This window comes from Megalobrama amblycephala, linkage group LG17 (assembly GCF_018812025.1).
Source record: "Megalobrama amblycephala isolate DHTTF-2021 linkage group LG17, ASM1881202v1, whole genome shotgun sequence".
In the NCBI taxonomy this organism is placed as follows: domain Eukaryota; kingdom Metazoa; phylum Chordata; class Actinopteri; order Cypriniformes; family Xenocyprididae; genus Megalobrama; species Megalobrama amblycephala.
Window position 1 is genome coordinate 34,892,043 of NC_063060.1, and position 12,599 is coordinate 34,904,641.

Here is a 12,599-nt window from a genome sequence, read left to right on the forward strand (position 1 = left end):
TCAGTAACATAATTCAACTGTATATTTAGCCTACGAGGTGTCGAACAATAAAGTATTGATAACCACAAGCAAGTGTTATGATATCACACAAAACATTCTAATTCAGTTATGCAACAACCTCCATGTAAACCTTTTGGTTGATCTCAACTGTTTATATAATATCTGGTTCTTTGTCTCATCTGGCTGTATAATCAGCAAATCGAATTGCAATTGTAATGTTTTTTTAGAGGTTTTCACTTAAACATAACAAGACCTGAAGTATTTTTCTGCTGTGTGTGATATCCAGCAGATGGCTGAAGGTGTTTCTAATTTCTTGCAGAGATATAAGCAGATTTAAGGGCTCTGTTAATAGGGATTAGAGTGGGGTGATGTAGAGAGGTTTTATGCTGTAGCTGACTATAAGGGAAAGGGAATTCTCAGCTGGTAAAGCATGTGTCTCTCAGTGGGAGCATAACTGTGACTGCGGAAGCGCAGCAGGAATATTGTGATTGCCACTGCTATACAGCAAGGCAACACCAGTTCTTAGTGCATTACATCTGGGATTATGTTAATCTTGGATCATGTTAATCAATCAGCACCAGATATGGATATGAACTGCGTATAACAAGCGTATAATAAACTTCTTTATTCATTCTTTAATTTGTATTAATTTGTTTTATAATGAGACACTGATGTTTGTTCAGTGATACTCAGTGGTTTCTAGTTATCTCAAGGCTCCCTGTCATGTTTCAGATAGTTTTATAGGATTTCCTTATCAGCATGGGGTGGAGATTAGTCTTGCTGTGTTTCTAGGGAAAATTCAAGCAGTTTGATTCGAGCAGAATGGTTTCACTCACTGATCAAGCTCTATAACTGGTTGAGTTGCAGAGCACTATAAAGTATATTCTTGCTGTCATTACCAAAAGTGCCATAATAATTTTTGATTTTGTTGCTCATGTAGGAAACAAATTCACTGTGGAATCACGTTGTCTTGATCTCTAAGGATTAGAGGCTTGGTCACATGCAGGGCACGGAGTAAGACAAACGTGGGATTTTTATTTAGTAACAAGAAAGCACTGTCAAAGAGTGACAAAACATTTAAATTACATCAGTAATATAAAGAGCAAAGTACATCAATTTGATTTGATTTATCAGTGAGATTTGAAACCTTGGAATAGAAATTGTAATTTTAAAAGGACAACTTTAGTATTAATTTGGTTATCTTCTTTCTCCCTTCTCTATGTTAATTAATGATAGTGCAGTGACAAACCTTCCAACATGAAAGTCTGGATTTTTAAGCAAAAATGTTTCACCATGTTGAGCTTGAGATCATGACAATATTTTGTAGGCCAATCCAAAAGGCTAATTTTCAAAACTAATTGCCCGCATATTCAGCTACCCCAATAAAAGGTCACAACCCTGGACAAAATAAGAAGAAAGAAATTTCAAAGTTTCTTATATGCATGTTAAAATTAATTCCCTGCCTATATGGCTATTCAAGAAAACTACTGGAACAGACATTAGAGTAACATAAACAACACATGTTCTGTAGATTCCATAATTTCTGCCTCTCATTTTTCCCTATGGGTACTTACTGGACATTTATTACACTCTAAAAAATGCTGGGTTAAAAACAACCCAAGTTGGGTTGAAAATGGACAAACCCAGCAATTGGGTTGTTTTAACCCAGTGGTTGGGTTAAATGTTTGCCCAACGTGCTGGGTAGTTTTATTTAACTCAACTGTTGTATAAAAATTACTGTATTGCTTGCTTAAAATGAACCCAAAATATGCTGGAAATTAACATGTTTTAATATGTTTAATAAATGAGCATTTATTAATAAGATAATGAATAATAAACAATAAACATTTATTAAATTGCTTATTAATAAATGTACACCTTTTGATTATTATTGTTGCCTCTAGTAATTATGTGTCTGATTTTTAATTTCTCACCTATCTTGGATTCATTTTAAGCCAGCCATATAGTCATTTTTAATCAGTAGTTGGGTTAAATAAAACTACCCAATTGCTGGGTTTGTCCATTTTCAACACAACTTGGGTTGTTTTTAACCAAACATTTTTTAGAGTGTAATATTTTATTATTATTATTATTATTTATTTTTATTTTTTGTGGTTAGTGTGCCAGTCACCCCCCTAGGAAAACCAATGAAATATATTTTTATTCAAAAATATTTTTTGATTATTATATATAATTTGAGGGGTATTTTATAATACTATGCAATATTTATACAATTTCTATTAGCTATTTTTCCCCATTGAAAATAATGCACGATTTATTTATTTTTCAATTAAAGCAGTATTCCATGTTAAAACAGAGATCCAGGATGTAAAATCCAGGTAATTTGAAGGTAGATTAGTGCCATCTGGTGGGAGTAAAAAAAGAAAAACTTGTTGTAATGCCATGTTGTAATATACAAATATCCTATATAGTTCTATATAAAGTGGCTTATAAATTATCTAGTATTTTTAGACATGAATACTTATTTGTATTGAGTTGTGGATTTGGATTTATACTTAGACATTCTCAAAGATTACTTTTTGTCAAGGTTTAGATTTTTTTTGTTTGAAAAGCTGATTTCAAGTGTCAGTTTTTGCATTAATTTTACACCAGTCAAACCTCAACAGAGAGGTGTATATTTTGTTACACATAACAGCAAAAATCAATAAAAATGTAACAAAAATTAACAGGTGGCCTATGTTTTTATCACAGCTTAATAAATCTGGATATGATCAGATTTCAACCACTAATTTGAGTCTTTTGGCTCAATTTTACCATATTGTTACAGCCACACCAGTTCATTTGTGTGTATAATAGTGTGTGTGTCTCTGCATGTGTATAAGTGAGTTTGTGTTTGGGTGGGTGTGTCTTTTTTGTACTCTCCATGTTTTAGGGTGTAACCTCTTCCTTTGTGTTAATTTTTTTTACTGCTTTGTGGCTGAATTATTGTTTTTATTTCACAATTTTGCAAAAACTTGCTCTATGTTATAGTCAGGCTGGTTGTGTGTGGGCAGGGGGGTGATGGGTGGTTGTGTCTATTTTGCACTCTGACATTTTAGAGTGTCACCCCTTAATTGTTGTGCACTTTTTTCTGCACAGTGGCCGATTTGTAGTTTGTACCACCGAAAGTTTCTCTGAGTTTTAGTATTTGTTTGTATTTCCCATTCATTTCCTATGGCGGTCATTTTTGACCGAAGAGGACCAGAGGATTAAAATGCGCAACAAATACTTCATTTACAGTGCTATATCCACACTAACTGATTTTGAAGACAATATATTCAAGGCAGAAGAATCTAAGTGCATTACCACCTCATCCGACATCAAAACCTGTTGTTGTCACGTTGTCCGCGGTTGTAGTTTGTAAAACGAGCACGAGCGCACTCTAGTGTTGCACATAGAGGTTGCAGGGATCTCACCATAGTTCTTTTAGCACAACCCCCTCCATACCATACGATTCAAACGGTTTAACAAGCAATGTGTATACCATTTTAGCCTCTTATCTGTGTAACTTTCATGTAATAAGCTGGAAGCAGTTCATTAATGTGATGCGCGTTCTTATTTTTTCGATTAATGTTGCCTGGGCTTTACATCGATGGACGCTTCTAGTCAATGGGTTGATTAGTAATGCCTGGGCTTTTCATAGAAACGCCTTCCTGCCAGAGCTGCTGCGTTCGCCGCCGGTGGAGTGGTGTGTCCGTGTGTGCTTCTACGTTTTTTTAATATATATACTTCGTTTAAATTTAATATTTCAATCATCAATAATGGGTAAGAAAGAAGAGGAAGAGATCATCCGGATCGCAAAGAAGATGGATAAAATGGCACAGAAGAAGAACGGGGTGAGGTGTTTTGTCATGAATGAATTCCCTGTCTCGTACTAGACGAGGCTACATTGATACATAGCAAGCTAACAGCTACATATGAAGAAGAACTAATTTCATAATCAGCAGCGAAACTGGCGGGATGTTTTGTGAATAGATTTAGTGGTTAATGCTCAGGTGTGTGCAGTATATAGCGGTTTAGTTTAGTGGTTAACAAACTCGACGCTTAGCGGGAAAATTAGCAACATTAGCCTCTGTTAGCGCGGATAAATACAAGGGGTTAGTCAGCGGGAGGCAGTAATGCAACTGATTTCATCTCGAAAACAAACTAGATAAAGATATATATACAAGCATATTGAACACAAGATTTTAGCCAGATCGTGGCAGTGAAGTGAGTAAGGTTAAGAGAGTGGATAATTTGCAAAAGTTAGGCTGCAAAGCGACTACTGTTGACGTCTCCGTAAGAATGCGCATGTAACGTTACTACTGAGGCTCCCATACATTTTATTGTGTATATTAAAGTATCATGATGAAATGCATTTTAGTAAGTCGTATTTTTTTATTAGGTTGGTGCACTGGACTTACTAAAGGAACTAAAGAATATACCCATGACCCTGGAGCTTCTGCAGGTATGTTCACCCTGTTTACTGCACACCATTCTCGCTTCAGTACTGAAGTACATGTAACGAGACATTCCCTCTGCTTTTCTTTATAAACAGTCCACGAGGATCGGGATGTCGGTCAATGCCATCCGCAAGCAGAGCACAGACGATGAAGTGACCTCACTGGCCAAGTCCTTGATCAAGTCCTGGAAGAAGTTGCTGGGTAAATGACACTGGCATTTTAATGTAAATGCATGCGTAAGAACAACTATACTAATGGTGATTTTAGGGGATGTATGAAGTTACACTAAGGTTCCTAGCAAGTGTATTTTATCACATTAACTATGACTATTACACTATATACCTTTATACAAAAATACTTGACTTAAAGGTGCTCTATTTCTTTAAAATAAATGACACTTGGTTTGATATTCTGTTATATAATGTAATAACATGCACACATTAAGTGTGGCTTATGTGTCCAAATACATTTGGGGGGTTGTACGTATAATATATTTGTATATGGATACATTATGTATAATTCAAACTTCTCATTTAGTTATTTAACAATAATATGAGTTACTATGGGTTTTTGTTGTTGTAATACCACTAATTGCCTGTATGTGGTAGCAACTGCAGGTTTTCCTTTTGTACAGTGTCCTAGATTTTGAGGTTCTATTTATGATTTCTGAACATTTGTAGCATTACACTTATGAAATGACTAAAGAGTGGCTTTGACATCCAGATGAACCTGCTGCGGATAAGAGCTCGGAGGAGAAAAAGAAGGAACGCACAACACCAGTGGTCTCGCCATCTCAAGCCAGCCCGGAGCCCAGAGAGGAGAGGTACTGACTACAAAAATGCTCATGAGATTATTATAAAACTAAATAATCATATCGCTTTTGATCTTTGGCCCTAAATAAGACTTTATAGATCTAACTCTGGCTTGCTTTTTATTCCTTTTTTCTCTATCTCTTTGTTATCTTCTCTCTCAGCTCAAGCAGTAATTCTAGCAGTAAGAGCGAGTCTGCCGATGTTACACCCAACACGTTGATAGCCACTTTCCCACGAGCACCAGGCACATCTGACTCAGTCCGTATCAAGTGCAGGGAGATGTTGTCAAGTGCTTTGCAAACAGGAGGCAAGTCATAGCAGGCAATTCTTACTAAGTAAACATACAGTGTCTTGCCAAGAGTATTTAGACTTGTTACTAATTTGGAATCTTTCTGAATTACAATTCATACTATCAGACTTGTATGAATGGTGCAAAATGCATGGAATATTTTGATTTAACAGTTACTCAATAGTTATTAGTGATGATAATTGGTGTATTAAATATTAAATTAGTAATTTAGTTTAGTTTGTGAGTGATTTTTAGAATAAAACATTAAACAAAAAGATTTAAAGCAGTTGTATTAATATATATAAATACACACACACTTTATTAAAATACGTTTATAATTTTCTTTTGTTTTTAATGTTTTTTTTTTTCTCCAGATGATCACATTGCGATTGGTGCTGATTGTGATGAGCTTGGAGCTCAGATTGAAGAATATATCCTTTTCGTATTCATCCTAACAGTTATTATTGTTATGAAATGTGTGTAAAGTCTGATTATTGATGTATGTAAAAAATATTAGTTCTCAGCATGATATACATTCTACATGCATTTCCTTGACCAACTTGCACGTATTTTTTCGGAGTTCAAAAATACTGATATGAAATATAAGAATCGCGTACGAAGCCGAATCTCCAATCTTAAGGATGCAAAGAATCCCAACCTGAGAAGGAACGTGCTGTGTGGGAATGTGAGCCCAGACCGCATAGCGAAAATGACAGCGGAGGTGAGGAAACGGTGACACGGTAGCCTATTCACTTTGCCATTTTATGATCGTTATAGGAACGTGTTCTCTCAGAGGTGACAGTGTGGAAATCTAAATCCAACAGGAAATGGCAAGCGATGAGTTGAAGGAGATGCGTAAGAATCTGACCAAAGAGGCCATCAGGGATCACCAGGTGGCCACTTCTGGGGGCACCCAGACTGACCTGTTCACTTGCGGGAAGTGCAAAAAGAAGAAGTGTACATACACCCAGGTAACCACAGACAGTGTTTCAGGAATATCTGTGTAGTTGATTTTTATATATACATTTTATGAACACAAATCTTTCTTTAGGTTCAAACTCGAAGTGCTGATGAACCGATGACAACATTCGTCTTCTGCAATGAATGTGGAAATAGGTGGAAGGTATGTGTTTGTTTTGCTGTTTTCTAGTGTTGCGCCCATTGATTAAGGGTGGGTGGAAATCGATTCACATATGAATGACGATTTCGTCTTCTACCGATTCACAAATTTAAAAAATTGATTTTCTAAGGTGTTACACTTCTGTAACTTCTTGGTACTACTTAAAGTTATTGACACGTTAGTTAATAATCACAACAAACCACGAAAAAGGACTTAAAGGTGCTAAAGAGGATCTTTTCATCGACTGAGAAACCAAAGACTGTTACTGAGTTTTTGAAATGAGCGCATGCGTAAGAATTTCGAGGGAACGCCTCCCAAAACTCGTATTGGAACACGAGTGTTTACCACCGGCATTCGCTGTGTCGTGTTAGTGGATTCATTATGTCGGACTCACCGCAGGTAACTCATAATCTGCAGTTGTTACTCCTGTCTCCTGACAAAAACATTGCACGCGGCGCCTGTGGAGTGTGGAAAGTTACTGGAGCGCGCAGCCGCGCTCGTCTCTCACAAGGAACGTCATGTCAGTGATTGACAAGCCAGAGGGCCAATCCGCGCACGTCTCTCACAAGGAACGTCACGGCAGTGATTGACAAGCCAGAGGGCCAATCGTTTACGCGATGATCGCGTAAACGATTGGCTGATGTTTTTAAGGCCCTACCTCGTGCACAGATGATGTATATTAATATTATTCCTTTCAGTGCACCTAATAAATAGTCTTTTATCAGTTAGTAAAGACAGTTTCAAGTAATATTGCAAAAATGTATAAAGCAAAACATCCTCTTTAGCACCTTTAATGCATTGCTTGCACTGACGGACACACAGCCGACTCAGTCAATTGGTGTGTTTACTGGACCATGCAAGTGCAACAAGCTGTGAAAGATAACTGAATTCGGGATTGCATGCATCTGTGCTCACGCTGCGGCTGTGTCCATCAGCACAAGCACTGCATTGAGTCCTTTTTCACGGCTTATTGTGGTTTAATAACATTCTAACATGTCAGTAACTTATCAAACTGCACATCGTGTGGAATATTCACGTAAACGCAGTCTGTTATGTGCTATGCGAAAGTTAGCAGAAAATTGGATGTGTAACAATATATTAGATCCGTGCATTCATTCTTAAAGGGACAGCAGCATCATAAACTGTTGTTTTCTGTTTCATTAATGTTAATAAAAAAAATCACTCACTGCTTTTGACTGAATCATTTTTGTGTCTTTTAATATGAATCAATTCATATTTAATTCATATAGTGAAGACTATATTGTTATATTTTTTACAATTGATTACTTAATTTCTGTAGTATTTAATACGTTAAATAAACTTAGGCTACTGAACCTGAAAAACTTTATTTAATTTGTATATTTTTTTCTATTGTTTTGTCCTATTGTTTGTAATTTGCTTCTTTGTTCCTATTTTTAATATCAAAAATAAAATGAACTTGCCTGCCTTTCTTTATTACAGAAGACTGTCAGTCACGTGTATAATGATTGCAGTTTGTTTTATAATATTGCGTTGACTAAAATGGGAAGAAAAAAACTTCGTTTCACATTTAGTTCAGTTGGATTGTTTTCTTCAAGACCTATTAAACTGTCTACCGCAGTCAAATAGAAAAAAAACACAAAACTAGAACCAAATCTATGCATGTATCGAATTGAAGTACCAAAAGATTCCCACCCCTAGCACTGATAACTTTATATTACCTACAAACATGATGCATGTAATTAACGGTGTGTCTATCAAATCTATTTCCACAGTTCTGCTGAAGTTGGGGGTTGTTCTCTTTGTTTGGAGATGTAGCTAAATTCCAGGACCACGTTTCTGTATCATTGACGACAATTCAATGGCGCACCTGATGTACAAAGGCCACAATAGATCCCATCATCTGTTTGTTTCATTATAATGGTCCACAAACTCATGTCCTGTGTTTTAACTTGACGTATAGCTAGGCCATAGGCCTTTGGACTATGATCAATGTTGTCGGATTTCTGTTTTCTTTACCATCACTTTTTATATACGTAGATAAACATTTTGACAACGTTCATATTTAGATAGTTTTGCTTTGCCCTAATGAAAACTAGTCAAAACTATTTAATTTTCCTTGACAAACCTACCCATTTTTAAATAAAATGCTTTTAGCGTATATTTGCTTTTGGTAATGGCTCAAGATTTTTTTTTTTACCTTGTTCATTTGGAAGATACTTTGAGTCTCTTTGTCACTCTTATAAATATTTATATGCATGATCTTCAAATTTTTACTGTGTACATGGCTTTTACTTTCAGGAGTAAAATGTTTTAAAGATTGATGGCGAGTGTGATTTATACATCATTTTAACAAGATAGCACATTAGAGGCAATTGGTTTACTTGTCAATTCTTATTTTATTGCTCCTCATAAAATCATTTACAAGCAAATGGATAGTCTTATGGCTCATTTCCTCCGAGCAGTACGGTTCAGTACAGTACAGTACAGTACGATTCGGGATGGTAGACCCTGATCTGGCTTGCGTTTCCACCACCAACAGTACCTTTACTCGGTAGGCGTAGTGTATACTGGAAAGTAGCGATCGACGTCATTCTTGCGTGAAGAAGAAAGTGACAGTACACAACAATGGATGACATACATCAGCTTTGTTTGAGCAAAGGCTAAAGCCTCCAAGGCAAAACAGCCAAAAAATACACATTGTGTTGCCATGGTATTGTGTTGTCATTCCCCTTGTAGCACATGCAAGTGACGATTCTCTGTCAACCAATCAATGTTCTTCAGTGAGTAGCTCCACCCTTTTTGTACCGGTGTTGTCCGAATTCCGACCCCCACCAAATTATTACTCCCCTAGTATTGGTAAATTAAGGGATTACGTGTGGGGGAGGGATTAGGCAATCAGGTAGCGACTTCAATGAAGGGGGATAATAATTTGGCAGGGAGTCGAAATTCAGCACAACACCGGTACTTTGGTACTATTGTGCTACTCTAAAAAAATGTTGGGTTAAATATGGACAAACCCAGGGATTGGGTTGTTTTCACCCAGCTATTTTGGATTTATTTTTTTAGCCAGCAATATAGTATAGTAAAAGGCATGTTTTTGCTCACCCCCAAATAGGGGCAAATTTGTGGGGTATTTTCAGCTGAAACTTGACCAGACCAGAGACTTATATTACATCTTGTGAAAGAGGGCATAATAGGTGCCCTTTAACCCAACCTGCTGGGTTTGTCCATATTTAACCCAACATTTTTTAGTGTAGGTACCCAACGGAAGGGTCCCAAAAAAGCGGTACAGTACGGTTCGGAATTGGGTTACCGTTCACAACTTCTGACAATGGAAACGGCAAAAATCATGTACCGTACTGAACCATGCCGCTCGGTGGAAACGAGCCATTAGAGCAAGGTCACTTTATAGGCTCTTGTCAGGTGTTGTTATTTTGAGGTTTTGCAGTTACATTTAGGCCTGGTTTCACAAACAGGGCTTAGAATAAGCCAGGATTAGGCCTTTGTTCCATTAGGATATTTAAGTAGCTTTTATAAACATGCCTTAGGAAAAAAATATTACTGGTGTGAATCTTGAGACAAAACAATGGCAGTGACATATTTTAAGATTTATTAGCGCAAGTTGCTTTGAGTTAAGACAGCTCAAACATGCATTTTAGTCTGGGAATAGCTTAAGCCTTTTCTGTGAAACCAGGAATATATGTAAAGATCCTTATGTTTCCTTTTAAGATTTAATGATGACAGAATTTTGACTTTTAAACAGTCAAATTAAAAACTCTTTAAAGGGATAGTTCTCCCAAAAATGAAAATTTGATCTTTATCTGCTTACTTCCAGCGCATCCAAGATGTAGGTGACTTTGTTTCTTCAGTAGAACACAAATGATGATTTTTAACTCCAACCGTTGTGGTCTGTCAGTCAAATAATGCTAGTGGATGGGAACTTCTACTATAAGAGTAAATGAAACTTGCATAGACAAGTCCAAATTAAACCCTGCGGATCGTGACGGCACATTGAAGTCCTAAGACACGAAACAATCAATTTGTGCGAGAAACCGAACAGTATTTATATCATTTTTTAACTCTAATGCACCACTATGCCCAACTCCATTCAGCACTCGTTTAGTGATGTCTGATCGCGCTCTGACAACGGCAGTGATGTCTCGCGCATATACTTCAGTGAGTGTGAGACATCACTGCCGCTGTCAGAGCGCGATCAGACCTTACTAACGAGTACTGAACGCGGTTGGACATAGTGGTGTATTAGAGTTAAAAAAATGATATAAATACTGTTCGGTTTCTCGCACAAACCGATCATTTCGTGTCTTAGGACATCAATGTATCGTCACGATCCGCAGGGTTTAATTTGGACTTGTCTATGCAAGTTTTATTTACTCTTATAGTAGAAGTTCCCATCCACTAGCATTATTTGACTGACAGACGGCAACGGTTGGAGTTAAAAATCATCATTTGTGTTCTACTGAAGAAACAAAGTCACCTACATCTTGGATGCGCTGGGGGTAAGCAGATAAACATCAAATTTTCCTCTCTTGGAAATTTTTGGATTTTTATGTGTGATAGGGATCTTGATTCATTTTTTTTTACCCATCCATAAAATCTCAAATTGATTTTGATTTAGATTTTTTTTTTTTATTGGTTACACTTCATTTTAAGGTAGCCGTGTAATTTAAGGTAACAGTGTAATACATTTATGTACCGAGTAGTAATAATTAACTACATGTACTTACTATAGAGTCAGGGTTAAGATTAAGGTTAGTTGCATGCAATTATGCATAATTTATTGTTATTATTAGAGTAACTACATGTATTGTGTAATAAGGACACTGTAAAATAAAGTGTTAACATTTAATTTTTTTAAACAGATTATATAGTTGTTTGGTAGAGGTCATGTTTGCTCTTTTTCTGTGAGGTCAGTTTCTCAAAAAAAAACTAGGCAGATCAAAATCTTCACTTTACGAGCAATAAACAGCATTCACCATTAACAAATTTATCATGATACGATAATGTCGTAAAGAAAAAAGCATATCTGATCAGTCATGGCAATGTTACTTTTGACGTCAACAATCAATACAAAGTGGATAGTACTTGCCATTTGCAGGCAGATGACATGTCGCTCAGTTTTGTCAATTTCTATCGCTCTCTTCTCAAATGATTTTGCCGTAATACCCACTGCCGCCTTGATGTCCTAACAAGCCCCTTGCATTAGCAATGTCTCATCTGAATAACAAACAACCCTTTGGTGGTTGTTCTTGACGTCCTTTTGTGCATATGGAAAGCAGGAGGTGATGGTTTATCTCGTCCTTAGACCACTGAATCTTTGCTCATCATTTACAGTAGTTTAAGATGTTAAGGAGAGAAGCTCACCCATTCTTTAATGGGAAAAGATGTTTACATTATGAATGCTCTTTATGGATACACAAACTTTGCTCTTAGAAAGGGCTAAATAGGGAGGACACTTGCTTCTAGGTTCTTTTGTGAGGTTCCCAGGTGCATCCTCTCCAGAGCAGAGAGAGTGAGTGAGTGGGCAGCACTGTTACACTCCATTGTAAATAGAGACCAAACAGAAACCCCTGGGGCTATGCGGAACATTTTGATTCATTATTTACATGGTAAATGGCAAATAAAGGCCAAAATAATGCCATTTTCTGTATATATATTTTTTATGGATATATTGTATAAATATTTTATTATTATTATTTACAAATAGTTTTGCTTTAGACAAATAAGGACGCTGCATTTTTATATAATTTTATTTTAGTAATTTTCTGGCTGAATGAGAAAGGCGAAAAGGGCCTAAGAAAAGAAACTGGATGAATTCGAACCCGAGTTCACAAGTTCATACACGACATATACGTCAATTCACTATTCCGCAGCTTTGACAACAATCACGCATGTTAAAATTATTGTGCTTTATTGTATCTTAAAGATTCCAAATG

The 12,599-nt window shown here is 36.5% G+C and overlaps 1 protein-coding gene across 1 annotated transcript; it reads left to right on the forward strand.

Annotated features, from left to right (window-relative positions):
* The first annotated feature begins 3,431 nt into the window (after positions 1-3,431).
* On the forward strand, positions 3,432-8,966 carry tcea1 (transcription elongation factor A (SII), 1). Its single transcript, XM_048164095.1, has 10 exons — positions 3,432-3,836; positions 4,385-4,447; positions 4,538-4,643; positions 5,166-5,265; positions 5,416-5,561; positions 5,918-5,974; positions 6,110-6,264; positions 6,368-6,514; positions 6,595-6,666; positions 8,418-8,966. The coding sequence occupies exons 1-10, from the start codon at positions 3,546-3,548 to the stop codon at positions 8,424-8,426; spliced, it is 1,146 nt and encodes a 381-aa protein (XP_048020052.1). The 5' UTR covers positions 3,432-3,545; the 3' UTR covers positions 8,427-8,966.
* The last annotated feature ends 3,633 nt before the right edge of the window (positions 8,967-12,599 follow it).